Genomic DNA, 23,760 nt, shown 5'->3' on the forward strand with positions numbered 1-23,760 from the left:
GTGGCGGTGCGGTCCCCTACGGCACTGCGTAGGATCCTAAGGTCTTGGCGTGCATCCGTGCGTCGCTGCGGTCCGGTCCCAGGTCGACGGGCACGTGCACCTTCCGCCGACCACTGGCGACAACATCGATGTACTGTGGAGACCTCACGCCCCACGTGTTGAGCAATTCGGCGGTACGTCCACCCAGCCTCCCGCATGCCCACTATACGCCCTCGCTCAAAGTCCGTCAACTGCACATACGGTTCACGTCCACGCTGTCGCGGCATGCTACCAGTGTTAAAGACTGCGATGGAGCTCCGTATGCCACGGCAAACTGGCTGACACTGACGGCGGCGGTGCACAAATGCTGCGCAGCTAGCGCCATTCGACGGCCAACACCGCGGTTCCTGGTGTGTCCGCTGTGCCGTGCGTGTGATCATTGCTTGTACAGCCCTCTCGGAGTGTCCGGAGCAAGTATGGTGGGTCTGACACACCGGTGTCAATGTGTTCTTTTTTCCATTTCCAGGAGTGTACTTTCAGAAACGACTTCCTGACACTTAAATCTATACTCGATGTTAACAAATTTCTCTTCTTCTGAAACGCTTACCTTGCCATTGCCAGTCTACATTTTATATCTTCTCTACTTCGACCATCATCAGTTATTTTGCTCCCCAAATAGCAAAACTCCTTTACTACTTTAAGTGTCTCATTTCCTAATCTAATTCCCTCAGCATCACCCGACTTAATTCGACTACATTCCATTATCCTCGTTTTGCTTTTGTTGATGTTCATCTTATATCCTTCTTTCAAGAAACTGTCCATTCCGTTCAACTGTTCTTCCAAGTCCTTTCCTGTCTCTGACAGAATTACAATGTCATCGGTGAACCTCCAAATTTTTATCTCTTCTCCATGGATTTTAATACCGACTCTGAATTTTTCTTTTGTTTCCTTTACTGCTTGCTCAATATACAGATTGAATAACATCGGGGATAGGCTACAACCGTGTGTCACTCCCTTCCCAACCACCGCTTCCCTTTCATGCCCCTCGACTCTTATAACTGCCATCTGGTTTCTGTACAAATTGTAAATAGCCTTTCGCTCCCTGTATTTTGTCCCTGCCACCTTTAGAATTTGAAAGAAAGTATTCCAGTCAACATTGTCAAAAGCTTTCTCTAAGTCTACAAATGCTAGAAACGTAGGTTTCCTTAATCTTTCTTCTAAGATAAGTCGTAAGGTGTTCCAGTATTTCTATGGAATCCAAACTGATCTACTCCGAGGTCGGCTTCTACCAGTTTTTCCATTTGTCTGTAAAGAAATTCGTGTTAGTATTTTGCAGCTGTGACTTATTAAACTGATAGTTCGGTAATTTTCACATCTGTCAACACCTGCTTCCTTTGGGATTGGAATTATTACGAGTATATTCTTCTTGAAGTCTGAGGGTATTCCGCCTGTCTCATACATCTTGCTCACCAGATGGTAGAGTTTTGTTAGGCCTGGCTCTCCCAAGGCTGTCAGTAGTTCTAATGCAATGTTGTCTACTCCCAGGGCCTTGTTTCGACTTAGGTCTCTTCACGCAGTATCGTATCTCCCATTTCATCTTCATCTACATCCTCTTCCATTTCCATAATATTGTCCTCAAGTACATCGCCCTTGTATAGACCCTCTATATACTCCTTCCACCTTTCTGCTTTCCCTTCTTTGCTTAGAACTGGGTTTCCATCTGAGCTCTTGATATTCATACAAGTGGTTCTATTTTCTCCAAAGGACTCTTTAATTTTCCTGTAGGCAGTATCTATCTTACCCCTAGTGATATGTGCCTCTATATCATTACATTTGTCCTCTAGCCATCCCTGCTTAGCCATTTTGCACTTCCTGTCGATCTCATTTTTGAGTCGTTTGTATTCCTTTTTGCCTGCTTCATTTACTGCATTTTTATATTTTCTCCTTTCATCAATCAAATCCAGTATTTCTTCTGTTATCCAAGGATTTCTGCTAGACCTCGTCTTTTTACCTATTTGATCCTCTGCTGCCTTCACTACTTCATCCCTCAGAGCTACCCATTCTTCTTCTACTGTACTTCTTTCCCCCATTCCTGTCAGTTGTTCCCTTACGCTCTCCCTGAAACTCTGTACAACCTCTGGTTTAGTCAGTTTATCCAGATCCCATCTCCTTAAATTTCCACCTTTTTGCAGTTTCTTCAGTTTTAATCTACAGTTCATAACCAATAGATTGTGGTCAGAGACCACATCTGCCCCTGGAAATGTCTTACAATTATAATCTGGTTCCTAAATCTCTGTCTTACCATTATATAATCTCATACCTTCTAGTATATCCAGGATTCTTCCACGTATACATCCTTCTTTTATGACTTTTGAACCAGGTGTTAGCTATGATTAAGTTATGCTCTGCGCAGAATTCTACCAGACGGCTTCCTCTTTCATTTCTTATCCACAATCCATATTCACCTACTATGTTTCCTTCTCTCCCTTTTCCTACTCTCGAATTCCAGTCACCTATGACTATTAAATTTTCGTCTCGCTTCACTACCTAAATAATTTCTTTTATCTCATCATTCATCTCATCAATTTCTTCATCATCTGCAGAGCTAGTAGGCGTGGGCTTCGTGTCTATCTTGGCCACAATAATGCGTTCACTGTGCTGTTTGTAGTAGCTTACCCGCACTCCAATTTTTTTTATTCATTATTAAACCTCCTCCTGCATTACCCCTATTTGATTTTGTGTTTATAACCCTGTATTCACCTGACCGAAAGTCTTTTTCCTCCTGCCACTCGTTCCTCCTCCAACTTCACTAATTCCCACTATATCTAACTTTAACCTATCCATTTCCCTTTTTAAATTTTCTAACCTACCTGCCCGATTAAGGGATCTAACATTCCACACTCCAATCCAGAGAACACCAGTTTTCTTTCTCCTGATAACGACGTCCTCTTGAGTACTCCCCGCCCGGAGATCCGAATGGGAGACTATTTTACCTCCGGAATATTTTACCCAAGAGGACGCCATCATCATTTAACCATACAGTAAAGCTGCATGCCCTCGGGAAAAATTACGGCTGTAGTTTCCCATTGCTTTCAGCCGTTCGCAGTACCAGCACAGCAAGGCCGTTTTGGTTAGTGTTACAAGGTCAGATCAGTCAATCATCCAGACTGTTGCCCCTGCAACTACTGGAAAGATTGCTGCCCCTCTTCAGGAACCACACGTTTGTCTGGCCTCTCAACAGATACCTTTCCGTTGTGGTTGCACCTACGGTACGGCCATCTGTATCGCTGAGGCACGCAAGCCTCCCCACCAACGGCAAAGTCCATGGTTCATGGGGGGGGGGTCAGTTAGGTTGCAAAACTAATAAACAAATAGATGTTCTACTGTATTAACTTACAGACCTTGTTAATCCTAAAAACAGAGAAATTAGAGTACGAGTTAATAAATGTTCCAGAACACTCAAATGGCGGCGAAAACTACACCGCCGTATCAGCAACAGCTGAATCGTGGTTTCTGCATTGTTAAATATTCGCATGTTCGTGGTATAAAGGAAGTTCACAGTTCCAGTGGCTGTTTGCACGAAAAAAGGCAGTCTATTGATGTATCACCGTAAATCTTTAAAAATGAATGCGAATGACAGAAGCGAAGCACGAGGATTCTCAGTATCTATTACGCAGTCACATTATCGATGGGTACAGCAAATTTCCTGATCGAATGTCATTGCAATACCTTGCAGAAAGAATTTAAAAATTCAGTTGACAATAAAAAAGCGAAAACTTATAGTGAGCGACAGACGGCTCAAATGGCTCTGAGCACTATGGGACTTAACATCTATGGTCATCAGTCCCCTAGAACTTAGAACTACTTAAACCTAACTAACCTAAGGACACAACACAACACCCAGCCATCACGAGGCAGAGAAAATCCCTAACCCCGCCGGGAATCGAACCCGGGAACCCGGGCGTGGGAAGCGAGAACGCTACCGCACGACCACGGGATGCGGGCAGCGACAGACGGGATTCATTGTTCTATATATCAAGAAGCAGATTTGCAGGCGTAGACAAATAGTACAAATAGTACAAGGGTCGTTCAATAAGTAATGCCCCTACATTATTTTACAAATCCATTAATATACATAGGCAAACGTCCTTGTTGGTGCTTTACATTCGATGTTTGTTCTGTGCGCTGCTGAAGATTCGAACCGTTCTGGCAGATGGCAGAGCCATAGTACAGCGTCAAAATGGCATCTACATACGACTCACATTACAAGCAGAGTGCTGTTATTGAATTCTTGTGTGCAGAAAAAGGAACCGTGGTGAACATCCATAAACGTTTGTGTGCAGTGTATGGCGATGCTGCAGTTGACAGGAGTACAGTTGGGAGATGGGTAAAGAAAGTTACGTAAAAACGTAAACTCCGTCCACAGGCCGTGTCGGCCCCAGCGGTACCGACCGGCCGCCGTGTCATCCCCACCCCACAGGCGTCACCAGATGCGGATATGGAGGGGCATGTGGTCAGCACACCGCTCTCCCGGCCATAAGTCAGTTTCCGAGACCGGAGCTGCTACTTCTAAACCAAGTAGCTCCTCAGTTTGCCTCACAAGGGCTGAGTGTACCCCGCTTGCCAACAGCGCTCAGCAGACCAGATGGTCACCCACCCAAGTGCTAGCCCAGCCCAACAGTGCTTAACTTCGGTGATCTGCGGCAAGGTCGTTGGCTAAAGAAAGTTACAGGCTCAGGAAATACAGAAACACAGCTCCATGATCAAGCACACTTGGGATGTCCTGTCACAGCCACTGCTCCAAACATGCTGAATCGTGCGGATGCCAATATTCGTGCCGACCGGCACATCACAACTCGACAATTGGCTCTACAGATTTCTGGCAGCATTGGAAGTGCGTCTGCAGTGATCGAGAATCTCGGATATTCAAAGAGGTGCTCACGATGGGTTCCACGAATACTCACAGCGGATCACAAGATTCAAAGAAAGGCCATTTCATCTGAATTGTTTTCAGACTGACGCAGAGGCCTTTCTGTCGTGGGTCGTTAGTAGGGACAAAAGCTGGGTGCACCACTTGGGGCCGGAAACGAAAAGACAATCTATGGAGTGGCATCATCCTCATTCAGCACAAAAGAAGAAATTCAAGACAACCCCCTCTGCCGGAAAAGTGATGGCAACAGTCTTCTGGAATTGCGATGGCGTCATTCTCGTGGATGTTATACCAAGAGGGCCAAGCGTCAGTTCACAGGAATACGTGAACACTCTAAAAAACTCATGAACCGTTTCGACGTGTTCGATCGGACAAGAACCCAGCAGAAACCTTGCTCCAACACAATAATTCACGCCCATATACAAGTCTGAGAACCCGGGAATACATCGTCAAATTGGGTTGGACACCATTGCATCATCAACCCTACAGTCCAGACCTGGCACCCTCGGACTTCCATCTCTTTGTGCCGCTTAAAGATTCTCTACGGGAAACACACTTTGAAGATAACGAAAGAGTCAGTCTTGCAGTGAACACATAGCTACACCTACAGGACAAGGGGTTTTACCAACTGGGAATACATGCTCTTCCACAACGTTGGCAGACGGCCATAGAACGTGATGGAGACTACATAGAAAAATAGGACATGGACAAGACATGTCGACGTATATTGTCATCAAATTCTGACTCTTAACAATAAATATGTTCCACGAAAAATATGTGGGGCATTATTTATTGAACGACCCTCGTACATTGTCTGAACCGGGACACATTATTACACTGCCAATTGCACAGTTTCCGATAATTAAACGAAGTTTTTGGCGATATATATTACTGAAAACTGCATTGGTTAAGTCAACGGGCATGCCGGTAGCGCTTTTTCGATTTGAACCCACTATTGTTGAATTTATGAAGGAAGAAGAAAAGTAGGAACGAATATTAGATCATTAGGAATTGATTGAGAACTTCACATTTTAGGTGGATTTGACTGAATCATTATAAAAAGTTTCAGGAATGATGAAGATGGGTAAATGTATAAGTTTGAGGTAAAGGACAGTGGTCCGGAAACTAACGAGTCAAAAGTTGTGATTGAAAATCCTTTCGTTACCTTTAACAGTGGAATACACGTACCGGCACCGCCGTTGCTGAGATTATTGGGCTGACAACTTTTAGAGCTGGTAGTATGGACCAAAACATGTAAAAAATGTCTAGTACACATATGCTCTAAAATGAATACCTTAAGAGCTATGAGCAATTGTTCATCTTTGGTACTGTGAAACATTCTCTTCTACTGAACAAGGGCCCGTAGCTGGAAGATATTCATTTAAGAGCCCATATTTTAATAGACATGTTGAATTGTTATGACCCGTCCAAATGGTTCAAATGGCTCTAAGCGCTATGGGACTCAACATCTGAGGTCATCAGTACCCTAGACTTAGAACTACTTAAACCTAACAAACCTAAGGACATCACACACATCCCTGCCCGAGGCAGGATTCGAACCTGCGACCGTAGCAGCAGCGCGGTTCCAGACTGAAGCGCCTAGAACTGCTCGGCCACAGCGGCCGGCGTTTTGACACGTACTATCTCCTCCAAAATTATATAAATCGAAGAGCTTGCAGTACAAGGGACGTGTTTTACATTATCGAAGATGAACAAGTCCTCATAGCTCTTTTAAAGTGGTTCTAGGCGCTCAGCCCGGAACCGCGCGACTGCTACGGTCGCAGGTTCGAATCCTGCCTCGGGCATGGATGTGTGTGATGTCCTTAGGTTGGTTAGGTTTAAGTAGTTCTAAGTTCTAGGGGACTGATGACCACAGATGTTAAGTCCCATAGTGCTCAGAGCCATTTGAACCATTTTTTGTGTACGGGTCAGGACAAAATTAGGTATGCGAAAAATCGGCTTTTCGCGACATAGAACTCACTTCAAACTGTCAAAATTCCAAGAAGTCTTTTAAAAGTTTTAGCGTTTTTGCCAACTGATATGACATTGTCATTCAACACGACACAACAAAGTTCAGTGCAGCTACTTCCAAACAACAATTTCAAAATAATTTTTTCTTTAATTAAAAAGTTTCAGTTTAACTAACTGTGTGCTGAAGGACTTTGTTTAACAGTTTCGAGACTATCACACAGTAGCATGGTCGATTCTGCAGCACTGTTATTGTCACAGCTCACCGTGTAATGCTGCAACTGAATACTTTTCTTCTTAGAAATGCAGTGCCAGTACTGAAATGAGGCAGGGACCAGTGCAACTAACATTTGGAATTCCACTTTCTAGTCTACTACGTTTCATATAGGTCGCCAGCCTCACAAGACAATTATTTTCTATATAAATTTTTTTCCATTCCCTTGTGTCAGGGTGCTACAGCAACCGGTTTCTAATTATTTCAGAATAAAAACAGTCTTAGTTGCGAAGTTATTTAATGTCAATAAGCCGTCTCACCCTTTTCGGGCACCATCAGATTGTCCATAAAAACAATAAATCCAATTAGAAACAAACGGAGAAAGGAGCACGATCCTATCTTGTACGATTGGTGAAATGAACTACAAGTTACAGAAACTTACGTAAAAGTAGCTGGTTATGCCCATCCATCATAGAGCCATATAAAATGGGAAATGGACGCAAATGTAACTGCGTCCGTTTTTTATTTTATATGGCTTTATGACGGAGTGTTACAGAACCAGCAAATTTTACTTAAGTTTTTGTTACTTTTAGTTCATTTTACCTGCGTAGCCTTACAAGATAGGACCTGCCCCTTTTTCTGTTTGTTTATAATTGATTGGTTTCTCGTTTTTGCTAGACAGTGATGATGCACCAAAAGGATGAAACGCAATATTGAGTTTAAATAACTTCACAACGAAGACTGCTTTTATTCTGAAATAAATCGAAATCGGTTACTGCAGTTTCTTTCACAAAATTATGAACTTTCCGTCCGGTCATTTGACGTGTCTGTTCTTCTGTAGTCTTGGAAATTGTCATAGTATTCATCGGTTACAGAATATGAGTGGTGTGGCAAGAATATATTACCGTCTCAAGTAAACGTGATGAATAGTGAGAGCAGGCGGGAGGCCATATAGACCACTCACAGAAATGAAAACAACAAATAAACGAGTGTGAACTATGTTACCACAAATAAATGGAAGAGACAAAACTTCCAAAACGAGACGCGAGAGTCATAACGTATGGTACTTCTGTGTATCAGATAGGAGGTACGTACGTCTGCAGGTCCCTTCCCTGCAACTCGCAGTTGCAGATGGCGTTACACCACGGAACAGACACAAATATGAATACAACGAACAGACGCGTCAATGACCGGGCGGACATTTCATAGTTTTATGTAAAAAAATAAATAGGGCACGAAGGAGATTGGACACAGATTTATCCCTTCCAACACAGTGACCTCACAACCACGACGCTGTGGCTAATTAACGTCGCTCGATGTTGTACATCTTGACCTTGGGCCGTTCACTATTTCTATTTTGCTTCATTTTTCACATTTCAGTAGACCTTCATCCTACCACAAATTGTAATGGTGTTACGATAGGGAGTTTCCCTAGTAAGGAGACAGACCTTTACCCAACTGGTTGTCATTATTTTGTGCAACGCAACTTTTGTACTTTGTTAAAGATCAAGATGGTGAAACATGCAGTAGCTGTCTATACCAGTATTAAATAATTTTCTCATTAAAAAACTTCGCCAGATTTGTAGAAACTCTTAGAATGACTGATTCTGTTCAAAGGTTCTACATAAATCTTTTGTGAAGTAGCGACAGACAGAAGCGTCTCAATTTGCCAAAGCATACAAGGAAATATTACTGATCTCTCCGGCTCTTGTAGTTATATATGAACGAACACAGCTAACTTTTTATTTAAACTGCCATACTAAAATATCTTTAACAAATTGCGCAGGATGTTGCAATAACCGCACGATAAAAGGGAAGGTTAAGCGTGAAATTGAGATTTCTACAATTACAACTGTGCTTATAAGGTTAAAACAAAAAGGTGTACTTTATTTCTTAAACATGCGAAGCAAGAAAAAGATCTTATCAAATTAAAAGGAACTTTGTATGACGTCCCCTTATTACAGTTATAAAATTTGTTTGCTGCTTCCACCTAGCAGATGCCAAAGTCTTTAAATTGCTCAAAGTAAATCACGCCACAGCAGTAGTTTCGAACTCTTTATCATTTCCACCGTTATTAAATATCACCTTCCATCAATACATCGTGTAATACGCGTTAATATGGCTTTCTTGTCTCCACATTGTTCCATATGAGGCATTTAACATTCGGAGTTCTTGAATAGTGGTAGTCCCACTTTCACCGCTCCATACCACTGCAACTGTCAGAAGACCCGCTTCGACGATGTCTAAGCATACGGTGACTATACTCTCTCCTCACGCCGTGACTCAACGTGCCAAATGCGTTAGTACTTGCCCCATCCCTTGGCAGAAGACTACCCTCAAAATTCAGTCTTTTTTTTTCTAGGGAAAGATCAGCTTCTATATTCGTTCCATTTTAGTTTTCAAAACATTTACGATGGTAATCCCAACAGCAAGGTCTCCTATTTTTATTTATTTTATTTATTTATTTTTATTTTATTTATTTATTTATTTATTTATTGTTCCGTGGGACCAAATTAAGGAGAAGTCTCCATGGTCATGGAACGAGTCAATACATGAAATTATAACACGATATTAGAAACAGATAAAATGAAATATAAAAAAACATATTCAGGTGACAAGTCGTAAGTTTGAATAAAGAAAATCAACAATGTAACACTGGAATTTGCTTAATTTTTAGCTCTTCCAGGAGCTCCTCGGCAGAACAGAAAGAGTGAGCCATGAGGAAACTCTTCAGTTTAGACTTAAAAGAGTTTGGGCTACCGCTAAGATTTTTGAGTTCTTGTGGTAGCTTATTGAAAATGGATGCAGCAGAATACTGCACTCCTTTCTGCACAAGACTCAAGGAAGTGCATTCCACATGCAGATTGGATTTCTGCCTAATATTAACTGAGTGAAAGCTGCTAACTCTTGGGAATAGGCTAATATTGCTAACAACAAACGACATTAAAGAAAATATATACTGTGAGGGCAGTGTCAGAATTCCAAGACCATTGAATAGGGGTCGACAAGAGGTTCTCGAACTTACACCACATATAGCTCGAACAGCCCGTTTTTGAGCCAAAAATACCCTTTTTGAATCAGAAGAATTACCCCAAAAAATAATTCCATACGACATAAGCATATGAAAATATGCGAAGTAGACTACTTTTTCGTGTTGAAGTGTCACTTATTTCAGATACTGTTCTAATGGTAAATAAAGCAGCATTTAGTTTCTGAACAAGATCCTGGACACGGGCTTTCTACAACAGCTTACTGTCTATCCGCCTAGGAACTTGAACTGTTCCGTCTCGCTTATAATATGCCCATTCTGTCTGATCAAAATATCGGTTCTTGTTGAATTGTGAGTTAGAAACTGTAAAAACTGAGTCTTACTGTGATTTAGCAACAAATTATTTTCCACAAGCCACGAACTTATTTCATGAACTACATTATTTGTTACTGTTTCAATATTACACACAAGATCCTTCACTACCAAGCTCGTGTCATCAGCAAACAGAAATATTTTTGAATCACCTGTAATACTAGAAGGCATATCATTTATATAAATGAGAAACAGCAGTGGCACCAGCACTGACCCTTGGGGAACGCCCCACTTAACAGTGCCCCATTGGGACTGAACATCACTACCACTCTCAATATTGCGGAGAATTACCTTCTGCTTTCTGTTCTTAAAGTAAGAGGCGAACCAATTGTAAGCTACTCCCCTTACTCCATAATGGTCCAACTTCTGTAGTAATATTTTGTGGTCGAGACAGTCAAAAGCCTTCGTTAAATCAAAGAAAACACCTAGCGTTCGCAACATTTTATTTAATCCGTCCAAAACCTCACAGAGAAAAGAGAATATAGCATTTTCAGTTGTTAAACCATTTCTAAAACCAAACTGTACATTTAACAGCAAATTATGTGAATTTAAATGGTCCAGTAACCTTATATATACAACCTTCTCGATAACTTTATCAAACACCGATGACATAGAAATAGGTCTATAATTGTCAATATTATCCCTGTCTCCCTTTTTATAAAGTGGCTTCACTACCGAGTACTTTAATCGGTCAGGAAACTGACCACTCCTAAAGGAAAAGTTACAGATATTGCTAAATACTGGGCTTACATACATAGAACTTAACTTCAGTATTCTGCTAGATACCCTGTCATATCCATGAGAGTTCTTGGTCTTTAGTGATTTAATTATTAACTCAATCTCCATCTTGTCAGTATCATGGAGGAGCATTTCAGGTAACAGTCTCGGAACACTTTTTTCTAAGAGCACTATATGATTCCCTGTTGGGACTAGGTTTCTATTTAGTTCACCTGCTATATTCAGAAAGTGATTATTAAATACTGTACATATATGCGACTTATCAGTAACATGGACATTCCTACTACGCACTAATTCTATATCCTCGACCTGTCTCTGTACATAGACCTGTTTATTTCTACAATGGTTTACATCAGTTTACAGTTTGAACATTTAGCTATTTTTCGACATAATCACCATTTCTGTCGATGTATTTTTGTAGACGCTATGACAGTTTTTGTATGCCCATGTCATACCAGCTCGCCGCCATGCTGTTTCGAAAGTTATGAACCTCTTCTTTCACCTCGTCGTCGGAGCTGAATCGCTTTCCGGCCAAATGTTCTTTTAACCTGGGGAATAGGTGATAGTCACTGGGCGCCAAGTCAGGACTATGGGGTGGGTGGGTGATTATGTTCCACTGAAACTGTTGCAGGAGAGCAACGGTTTCCCGAGCGAGGTGTGGGCGAGTGTTCTCCTGGAGAATGTGTACGCCCTTGCTCAACGTTCCTCTTCTCTGGTTCTGAATTGCCCGTTTGAGTTTTTTCAGTCTCTCACAGTACCCGTCAGCGTTAATTGTGGTTCCAGCGATTCAGCTCCGACGACAAGGTGAAAGAAGAGGTTCATAAGTTTCTAAACAGCATGGCGGCGAGCTGCTAAGACATGGGCATACAAAAACTGCCACAGTGTCTACAAAAATGCATCGGCAGAAGTGGTGAATATGCCGCAAAATAGCTAAATGTTCAAGCTGTAAACTGATGTGAACCGTTGTAGAAATAATCGGGTCTATTTACTTATAAAAAAATAGGAGACCTTACTTTTGGGATTACCCTCGTACTTTACAGTATAGAAACAATAAAGTCGAATGTAAATAATACAAATAATGACGAGTAACGTCCTCTGTACAGTCACAAACAAAAACTGTTCCCATAGAACACCGTTAACAAAAATAGATACTATCACTCATATACACAGTCCAGCCACATTAATGCGTCTGCATGTAAAATGCCTGAATAACCACTGTTTACGCCGGCCATTGTGGCCAAGCGGTTCTAGGCGCTACAGTCTGGAACCGTGAACCCGCTACGGTCGCAGTTTCGAATCCTGCCTCGGCCATGGGTGTGTGTTGTGTCCTTAGGTTAGTTAGGTTTAAGTAGTTCTAAGTTCTAGGGGACTGATGACCTCAGAAGTTAAGTCCCATAGTGCTCAGAGCCATTTAAACCATTTTGAACCACTGTTTACAGCTCGCACATGTAGGAAGAGAGTCACCGAGGTTTTGGAAGGTATCGACCGTGAATGCGGAGCCATACCGATTCTGGTGTCGTGGCCAACTGCGCTGGGTTTCTCGGTTGAGGACCCATGGCGCGAGCTGCCCTACTGAGGTGATTCTAGAGATCCTTGATTGTGTTCAAACCTGAGGTGTTTGCTGGCCAAGAGATCACGGTAAACTCATCCTGGTGCTCTTCGAACCACTGCGAGCTGTGTGAAAAGTTGTATAGTCCTAACAACCCTACCACAACAAAGGTCAAAAATTAATTATGATTATAGCGTTGCTCACGCTGCTACATATTGCATTTTCGGGCAACAACAAAGTTATATTATGTGTCAGGTGTCATTAGAGAACAGTTAATAAAGTCATTTCTTGAAATAATGGATAAACTAGGCACTCATCTTTTCGTGTTTCCCACGCTGGTCTCGTTGTGAACTCATGGCTCAATCGTCGAAAGTTTAGGTAGTGATGATTCCAAGCTCGGATGCAAAGAGGCCTAGGTGTTATTCTGCGATATTCAAAAGTTTTATAGATGTGTTTCATAAACCATTCTTGAAGATTAAACTTTTGCAAGTTAGGACAATGGTGATGTAAAAAAGTAATCAGCACTCCGAATTTAAGTTACACTTCTTTTGTATTACTTTTGTTGCAATATCACGTAACTCGTTCCAAAACATCACTTCACAATATAAAACATACTTGAAAATATCTTCCTCACTGTTTAACTTCACATTTCATAAACTGACTACAATTTGCGTCTTTTTAACATGACGACCAAAGCTTGACTTTCTAATAACCGCTTACGCTCGGCTCTGAGCACTATGGGACTCAACATCTGAGGTCATCAGTCCCCTAAAATTTAGAACTACTTAAACCTAACTAACCTAAGGACATCACACACACGCATGCCCGAGGCAGCATTCGAACCTCTTACCGTAGCAGTCGCGCGGTTCCAGGCTGAAGCGCCTAGAAACGCTCGGTCACACAGGCCGGCCCGCTTACGCGCCCAAAAATCAGAGTTGCAAGTACGGCAATGATCGTAGTGACAAAAGAAAGAATACACATAAGAATAATATCATTGCAATATATATATACATATCGATGTATCGAAGTACCCCTACATTAATGAAATCAAATCTGAATGTTGTCACAGAATATGTTAACTATTTTAGAGAGACACAGTGGAATATTGCTGGTGTCGAGAGGTTGAGGTGATGTGCCGTAATGGTTGCGTAATTCGAGTACCATTACAACCCCAAGGATAGGTGAATACTTGTGTCGATTCATTGTGTCTCCCAGAGTGACGATATCGCCCAGGGAATGCCATGAAAACACTTGCCACACCATAATGCTCTCCACTCCGGGCTGGACCCTTTCGACGTTTGTTGCAAATGCCATACACGCCAACGTGATTCATTTGAAAAGGCCACCTGTCGCCACCCAGTAGACGTCCACTTGCGGTATTGGCGTGCAAATTCCAGGCTTTGTCGCTAATGAACAGCAGTCAGCATGCTTGCATGTACCAGGCGCCTACTGCAGAAGCGCATACGCAGCAATGTTCGCTGAACGGATGTTGGGGAGACTTGGTTCATCTGGGCGATCAGTTTTTCGTCTGTTCGCCCATACACATTGCAGCCATCATTTACCCATGCCACCTATGTTCCACGGTGTAGTACAGTTGCTTCAGCGCCAGTTTTGGAAAGCGCCATTTTGCCATACACCATGTATACTTTAACCGTGATGGCACATAAAATGTTTACAAACTTAGCCGTTTCAAAAATGCTTCCACCCTTGCCACCAAAGCCAATGATCACGCACTTTTGGACTTCACATAAATCGCTCTGTTTCCGCATTACAACAACTGTACTGTTTTCCTCCTCCCACCCCGACATGTTTTATATACCTTCCACTGGTAGTGCTGCCACCTGTCGGTTGTGAGTGGCAATTGTGCATTGATCTCGAAAATAGGCGGTGGCTACGTTAGTGTGACTGGACTGTATGTGCAGGTGTAGTGGTCTTACATTACAACATGAGGCAACAGTAGATTACTGGATCTTTTGTCAGTGACAGATGATGTCACACTTTTTTTTGTCACCAGTCTTCTGACTGGTTTGATGCGGCCCACCACGAATTCCTCTCCTGTTCTAACCTCTTCATCTCGGAGTAGTACTTTCAACCTACGTCCTCAAGTACTTGCTGGATCCAGTCTCTGTCTTCCTCTACAGTTTATGCCCTCTACAGCTCTCTCTAGTACCATGGAAGTTATTCCCTCATGTCTTAGCAGATGTCCTATCATCCCGTGTTTTCCACATATTCCTTTTCTCTCCGATTCTGTGCAGAACCTCCTCATTCCTTATCTAACCAGTCCATATTATTTTCAACATTCGTCTGTAGCACCACATCTCAAATGCTTCGAGTCTCTTCTGTTTCGGTTTTCCCGCAGTCCATGTTTCACTACCATACTATTTTGCACTGCAGACGAACATTCTCAGAAATTTCTCCCTCAAATTAAGGCAGATATTTGGTATTAGTAGACTTCTCTTGGCCAGGAATGCTCTTTTCCCATTGCTTTGGATGTCCTCCTTGCTCTGTCCGTTATTGGTTATTTTACTGCCAAGGTAGCAGAATTCCTTAACTTCATCTACTTCGTGACCATCAATCCTGATGTTAAGTTTCACGCTGTTCTCATTTCTACTACTTCTCGTTACTTTCGTCTTTCTTCAATTTACTCTCAGTCCATACTCTGTACACATTAGACTGTTCATTCCGTTCAGCAGATGATGTAATTCTTCTTCACTTTAACTCAGAATAGCAATCTCATCACAATGTCACCAGCGAATCGTCTCATGGATATCCTTTCATCTTGAATTTTAATTCCACTCCTGAACCTTTCTTTTATTTCCATCATTGCTTCCTCGATGCACAGATTGAACAGTAGGGGCGAAAGGCTACATTCTTGTCTTACACACTTTTTAATACGAGCAATTCGTTCTTGCTCGTCCACTCTTATTATTCCCTCTAGGCTGTTGTACATATTGTATATGACTCGTCTCTCCCTATAGCTTACCCCTACTTTTTTGTAGAATTTCGAACATCTTGCACCATCTTAAAATTGTCGAACGCTTTTTCCAGGTCGACAAATCCCATGAACGGTTCTTGATTTTTCTTTAGTCTTGCTTCCATTATTAACTGCAACATCAGAATTGTCCCTCTCGTGCATTTACCTTTCCTAAAGCCAAACTGGTCGTCATCTAGCGCATCCTCAATATTCTTTTCCATCCTTCTGTATATTATTCTTGTAAGCAACTTGGATGCATGAGCTGTTAAGCTGATTGTGCGATAATTCTCTCACTGGTCAGCTCTTGCCGTCTTCGGAATTGTGTGAATGATCATGTTCCGAAAGTCAGGTGGTATGTCGCCAGACTCATACATTCTACACACCAACGTGAATAGTCGTTTTGTTGCCACTTCCCCCAATGATTTTAGCAATTCTGATGGAATATTCTCTATCCCTTCTGCCTTATTTGATCTTAAGTCCTTCAAAGCTCTTTTAAATTCTGATTCTAGTACTGGATCCCCTATCTCTTCTAAATCGACTCCTGTTTCTTCTTCTATCACATCAGACATATCTTCCCACTCATAGAGGCTTTCAGTGTATTCTTTCCACCTATCCGCTGTCTCGTCTACATTTAAGAGTGGAATTCCCGTTGCACTCTTAATGTTATCAGCCTTGCTTTTAATGTCACCGAAGATTGTTTTGACTTTCCTGTATGCTGAGTCCTTCCGACAATCATTTCTTTTTCGATTTCTTCGCATTTTTCCTGCAGCCATTTCGTTTTAGCTTCCCTGCACTTCCTATTTATTTCATTCCTTAGGAACTTATATTTCTGTATTTCTGAGTTTCCCGGAACATTTTTGTACTTCCTTCTATCATCGATCAATTGAAGTATTTCTTCTGTTACCCATGGTTCCTTCACAGCTACCTTCTTTGTACCTATGTTTTCCTTCCCAACTTCTGTGATGGCTCTTTTTAGAGATGTCCATTTCTCTTCAACTTTACTGCCTAATGAGCTATTACTTATTGCTGTATCTATACCTTTAGAGAACTTCAACCGTATCTCGTCATTCCTTAGTACATCCACATCCTACTTCTTTGCGTACTGATTTTTCCTGGCTAATGTCTTAAACTTCAGCCTGCTCTTCATCTCTACTATATTGTGATCTGTGTCTATATCTGCTCCTTGGTACACCGTACAATCCGTTATCTAATGTCGGAATCTGTGTCTGAGCATGATGTAATCTAACTGAAATCTTCCCGTATCACCCGGCCTTTCCCAAGTATATCTCCTCCTCTTGTGATTCTTGAACATAGTGTTCGCTATTACTAGCTGAAACTTGTTACAGAACTCAATTAGTCTTTCTCCTCTCTCATTCAATGTCCCAAGCCCATATTCTTCTGTAACCTTTTCTGCTAGTCCTTCCCCAACAACTGTATTCCAGTTCCCCATGACTATTAGATTTTCATCCCCCTTTACACACTGTATTGCCTTTTCAATATCCTCATACACTTTCTCTATCTCTTCCACTTCAGCTTGCGACGTCGGCGTGTATACCTGAAATATCGTTGTCGGTGTTGGTTTGCTGTCGATTCTGATAACAACAACCCTGTCACTGAACTGTTCACAGTAACATATTCTCTGCCCTACCTTCCTATTCATAACGAATCCTACTCCAGTTATACCATTTCTTGCTACTGTTAATACTACCCTATAGTCATCTGACCAGAAATCCTTGTCTTATTTGCACTTCACTTCACTGACCCCTATTATATCTAGATTGAGCCTTTGCATTTCCTTTTTCAGATTTTCTAATTTCCCTTCCACATTTAAGCTTCTGACATTCCACGTAGAACATTATCCTTTCGTTGATTATTCAATCTTTTTCTCATGGCAATCTCCCCCTTGGCAGTCCCGACCCGGAGATCCGAATTGGGGGCTATTCTGGAATCTTTGCCAATGGAGAGATCATCATGACGCTTCTTCAATTACAGTCCTGTGGATAAAGGTAACGTGTCTTTAATGCAGTGGTTTCATTGCCTTCTGCATCCTCATGCCGATGATCACTGCTGATTGTTCCTCCTTTAGGGGCAGTTTCCCCCCTAGGACAAGAGTGCTCTGAACCTCTGACCTCTCCTCCGCCCTCTTTGAGAAAGCCGTTGGCAGAATGTGGGTGACTTCTTAAGCCGGAAGTCTTCGGCCGCGAATGTTGATTATTAACCAAAAATTTAGGCAGTGGCGGGGATCGAACCCGGGACCGAAGACGTTTTGATTATGAATGAAAGCCGCTACCGTTGCGTTTGGTCTGGGCGGACGTCACAGGACATCCGTTGAAGTTGATCGTTGATTCCTTTACTCAGTTTTTTAGTACAGAGGGCGAGCAACCCTCTGACCGAAGATGCTCAGCTACCAAGCCGGCATCGCCTAGACCACGGGAATCAGGGCCTAATTTATCGCAAGTGAACGTCCATAATATGGACATATTCCCCCCCCCCCCCCACCACCTGTTGAGGCTTTTAGGAATCTATTTTGTTGTGGTCTTCGGTCCGGAGATTAGTTTGAAGCCACTGTCGACTCTATTTTGTGCAAACCTCATCTGTGAATAACAACAGTGCAAATCGAGAACATGAAATCATTATATTTACAGATCAATAGCGTAAGCGGTTCTATGGTACCAGGTATCGACCCTTGCTGAAACACTCATATCAGTACGTGGTGTAGCCACGACAGGCGGCAGTGCAGACGCAGACTCTGGCATCCAGCCAATCGTCCAGATGGCGGATACTGTCCTGGGATACGTCGTGCCACGCCTGCCCGTCTTTTTCACGTGGTTCTTGAGTTGTTGGTTGCCGAGTCGCACGAGTCACTTCTCGTCCCCTCATATGCCGCACGTGCTGTATTGGAGACAGATCGGAGATAGTGCTGGCCAGGGAAGTTGCCACACATATTCCAGAGCACGTTGAGTTTCACGGGCAGTGTGTGGGCGAGCACTATCCAGTTGGAACAACACTTCACCTTAATGTTGCAAGAACGGCTCCAACAACATTGTGCACGTACCGAGCGCTGGGTGGCGTCCTTTCCAGAAACACTAAAGATATACGAGAGTTGTAGTTTATCAGACCCCGACCATAAGGCCCTGGGGTGGTATCAGTGCGTCTTGCACGAATGGACTCTGAGACAGCGCTCACCAGGTCTACGTCGGACGCGCACACAACCATGACTTGCGTGCAGGCAGAATCCTCTTCCATCACTGAAGATAACGACGCGCCATTCCATCTTCCACCTGATATTCTGACGACACCAGTCGAACCGTGCACATTAATGATGTGTCGTGAATCGAAAGCGGGTTAGAGATGTGTGTGCCCATAGACCCTCTGCTAACAACCAGTTCGCAAGAGTTCGTGTTGACACGTCGGAATTCACGAGCCCTCTTATCTGTGCTGTACGATCTGCCACTGCTCCTTTTAGAATACGACGATCTTGGCGGGTATCTGTGTTGCGTGGACATCCAGAACCTCGTCCACGGGTGTGAGAATGTTCACGTGACCGCTGATACCAGCATCTCGTGCTCTTTGAAAGTTGCTTTCCGTTAGAACGTTCAAAACAGGGTACTAGCACAAACAGGCAGCCTGGGTGACTGACTAGATGGAAAGAATATCTTGTAGAACAAAGTGGCAATTATATCAAAACGTTAGAAACAGGCAAAATCTAAATGCAGCAGCCCATTACAAACAGTACTGTAAGCTGCTTAAAAAAGTTATTAGGAAGGCAAAAAGTATGTGATATGCAGATAGAATAGCTAAATCTCAGGATAATATTAAAACCATATGGTCAGTCGTAAAGGAAGTGGCTGGTCTGCAGAGACAGGTCGAGGATATAGAATCAGTGCGTAGTGGGAATGTCCGTGTTATTGATAAGTCGCATATATGTACAGTATTTAATAATCACTTTCTGAATATAGCAGGTGAACTAAATAGAAACCTAGTCCCAATAGGGAATCATATAGCGCTCTTAGAAAAAAGTGTTCCGAGACTGTTATCTGAAATGCTCCTCCATGATACTGGCAAGAGGGAGATTGAGTTAATAATTAAATCACTAAAGACCAAGAACTCTCATGGATATGACAGGGTATCTAGCAGAATACTGAAGTATTGTTCTATGTATGTTAGCCCAGTACTTAGCCATATCTGTAACTTTTCCTTTAGGAGTGGTCGGTTTCCTGACTGATTAAAGTACTCGGTAGTGAAACCACTTTATAAAAAGGTAGACAGGGATAATGTTGACAATTATAGACCTATTTCTATGCCATCGGTGTTTGCTAAAGTTATCGAGAGGGTTGTATATACAAGGTTACTGGAGCATTTAAATTCACATAATTTGCTGTCAAATGTACAGTTTGGTTTTAGAAATGGTTTAACAACTGAAAATGCTATATTTTCTTTTCTATGTGAGGTTTTGGATGGATTAAATAAAAGGTTGCGAACGCTAGGTGTTTTCTTTGATTTAACGAAGGCTTTTGACTGTCTCGACCACAAAATATTACTACAGAAGTTGGACCATTATGGAGTAAGGGGAGTAGCTTACAATTGGTTCGCCTCTTACTTTAAGAACAGAAAGCAGAGGGTAATTCTCCGCAATATTGAGAGTGGTAGTGATGTTCAGTCCCAATGGGGCACTGTTAAGTGGGGCATTCCCCAAGGGTCGGTGCTGGGGCCACTGCTGTTTCTTATTTATGTAAGTGATATGCCTTCTAGTATTACAGGTGATTCAAAAATATTTCTGTTTGCTGATGACACGAGCTTGGTAGTGAAGGATCTTGTGTGTAATATTGAAACAGTATCAAATAATGCAGTTCATGAAATTAGTTTGTGGCTTGTAGAAAATAATTTATGCTAAATCACAGTAAGACTCAGTTTTTACAGTTTCTAACTCACAATTCAACAAGAACCGATATTTTGATCAGACAAAAGGGGCATATTATAAGCGAGACGGAACAGTTCTAGTTCCTAGGCGTTTGGATAGATAGTAAGCTGTTGTGGAAAGCCCGTGTCCAGGATCTTCTTCAGAAACTAAATGCTGCTTTATTTACCATTAGAACAGTATCTGAAATAAGTGACAGTTCAACACGAAAAGTAGTCTACTTCGCATATTTTCATACGCTTATGTCGTATGGTATTATTTTTTGGGGTAATTCTTCTGATTCAAAAAGGGTATTTTTGGCTCAAAAACGGGCTGTTCGAGCTATATGTGGTGTAAGTTCGAGAACCTCTTGTCGACCCCTATTCAATAGTCTTGGAATTCTTACATTGCCCTCACAGCACATATTTTCTTTAATGTCGTTTGTTGTTAGCAATACTAGCCTATTCCCAAGAGTTAGCAGCTTTCACTCAGTTATTACTAGGCAGAAATCCAATCTGCATGTGGAATGCACTTCCGTGACTCTTGTGCAGAAAGGAGTGCAGTATTCTGCTGCATCCATTTTCAATAAGCTACCACAAGAACTCAAAAATCTTAGCAGTAGCCCAAACACTTTTAAGTCTAAACTGAAGAGTTTCCTCATGGTTCACTCCTTCTATTCTGTCGAGGAGCTCCTGGAAGAGCTGAAAAAATTAAGTAAATTCCAGTGTTACATTGTTGATTTTCTTTATTTAAACTTACGAATTGTCGCCTGAATATGTTTTTTATATTTCATTTTATCTGTTTCTACTATCGTGTTATAATTTCATGTATTGACTCGTTCCATGACCATGGAGACTTCTCCCTAATTTGGTGCCAAGGAACAATAAATAAATAAATAAGTAAAATAAATAAATCGTTGCACAACTGACGCAGCACGTCCAACTCGTACGGCAATTCTACGAAAGTACCATCCCGCCACTCGGAAGGCCACAATTTGACCCCTTTCAAATCTGTTAATTTGGCTGTAGAAAGCACGAGTGCGTCTCTGTGGCACGTTTGCACTGCACTGAACCTTCTGGCTGTGAGCATTTTCTATGAAAGGATAGAGACAGATGGCGCTCTTGTATCTATGCCACTATGCCCTCTGATGGTGGACAGCGTTGAAACCACTATCCGTACATTTTATATGCCCCAGGTGGCATATGCCGTCATCCGATCAAAATCGATGTCGTCTTTCGAGGTGTACTATTTTTTTTCCGGCAGTGTATGTGTGTCATGTTCCGTTCAAGACTACGAAATTTGTACACAGCCGAATGGTTGAGTGGTATTTCATGTTTCTTAGCAAGAACTGAGTAAAATCTTTGCCTGGATATTTCTTCAAACTTGTAACCAATATAGGCGAGGATATTTGATTGCCATAGGATTCTTGGGCCCGGGCCTTTGACGTGTCAGGTACGCTGATCACTCAGCTATGGAGGCCGGCGTCTCGAGAGTGGAAACATCAGCGTTAAACTAAATTTTACACCCGCGAGTCCTCGTGTTTTAATTGTAGAACATGTGGCTTTTCAAGTCTCTGTTTGCCCATCTTCCCAAAGGTGGCTGCGGGACTCGGCTGTTTGATACAGTATGTTGAATCAAACACCTTTCAGCTGTCTAGTTTCGAAACTTATTTTATTTGGCTACCAGTTTCGGCGATTTACTACGTCATCTTCAGTCGGCAGATAATGGTTGAAGAGATCGCTATAACAAGCAGAAATATACTAATATCGGTTTGTTTTGACCAGAATCGCGGTGGAACCTTCCTACACGTCGGTCAGGGGCTGAAGGTGGCGTAGTAAATCGCTGAAACTGAAAGCCAAATAAAATAAGTTTGGTAGCTAGACGGCTGAAAGGTGTTTCATTTGAGATCCTGAGTGGCTTATCAGGTTCTGGTTTGTATTTTAGTTTTGAATATTTTGGGATCGCAACTTTCCTGCCTGGTATCCGCCGCAAACGGAACATATAACACTTGGAACCCCAGACAGGCAGACACATTCTTAAACTTGCTCGCCAAAGTGTTCACTTACCAATGGTACCAGCGGCCCAAAGTAAGAGCGAATTTAGGATGAAGTGCCAATTCATTGACAGTTTCCCTTGTTTGCAGATGCTGCTGCTCGTGCTGTTCGCCGTCGCTGTCGTGTGCTGGGTGCTGCACCGATGGATCAACATGAAGCCCAAGAACTTCCCTCCAGGTGAGATGATGTTTGGTTTGCGGGGCGCTCAACTGCGTGGTCATCAGCGCCCGTCCAAAGTCCCAATTTTTACACAATCCAATCCAGCCACCGTTACGAATGACGATGGTGATGAAATTATGAAGGCAACAGAAACACAAAGTCCCTGAGTAGAGAAAATCCTCAGCCCGGTGTGCAGAAGGCTTCGACAGAGTGGCCTTTATTGTCGGAAATCTGCTGTATGTCTATCTATAACCCTTCTTCACAGAAGGGAACGTCTAGAGTCCAGAGTGGAGCCATCAACATGCCACCTGGACGGTCAAACAGTGGGCCAATGTTGTTTTCACAGATGAGTCCCGGTTTAGTCTGCAGAGTGATTCTCGATTGAGTCGTATCTCGGGGACACGTGGAACACTATTTCAGGACAAAAACGTTGTGGAAAGAGACCGGTATCTACGAGGATCCCTAATGGTGTGGGCAGGGATTGTTTACCACTCGACTTCTTAACAGTGGCTGGATTGGATTGTGCAAAAATTGGGACTTTGTACGGGCGCTGATGACCTTGCAGTTTAGCGCCACACAAACCAAACCTCTTCGTGAAATTGTGCGGGTGAATCGGCAAGGTTTAGTTGGTATCGTGACGAGATCTTGGGACCTCATTTGCGGTTGTTGCGAGGTGCTGTGGGCCCAGACTTCATACTGATGGACGACAATGCTCGACCTCATAGAGCACGGGTGGTTGATTTTTCCTGGAAGACGGAAGATATTCCATGCATGTGGGGGGCTTTCACGCTCTCCGGATTTGAATCCCATAGAACAAGTCTGGGATGCAGTAGGGAGACGGCTTGCAACACATCAGCATCCACCAACCACTCTCCAAGACTGCGAGCAGCTCTACAGGAAGAAGAGTTATTGCATCAACATGCGACTGATGACATTA

General features: G+C 42.6%; 1 protein-coding gene across 1 annotated transcript in view; it reads left to right on the plus strand.

The window, feature by feature from the left end:
- Positions 1 to 23,760, plus strand: part of LOC124798014 (methyl farnesoate epoxidase-like) — a 219,441-nt gene that overhangs the window by 63,769 nt on the left and 131,912 nt on the right. The window contains exon 2 of the mRNA XM_047261211.1: positions 22,754 to 22,841. Coding sequence (XP_047117167.1) covers positions 22,754 to 22,841 — 88 coding nt within the window. The remainder of the gene's footprint in view (positions 1 to 22,753; positions 22,842 to 23,760) is intronic.

Source organism: Schistocerca piceifrons, chromosome 5 (genome assembly GCF_021461385.2).
Source record: "Schistocerca piceifrons isolate TAMUIC-IGC-003096 chromosome 5, iqSchPice1.1, whole genome shotgun sequence".
Lineage (NCBI taxonomy): Eukaryota > Metazoa > Arthropoda > Insecta > Orthoptera > Acrididae > Schistocerca > Schistocerca piceifrons.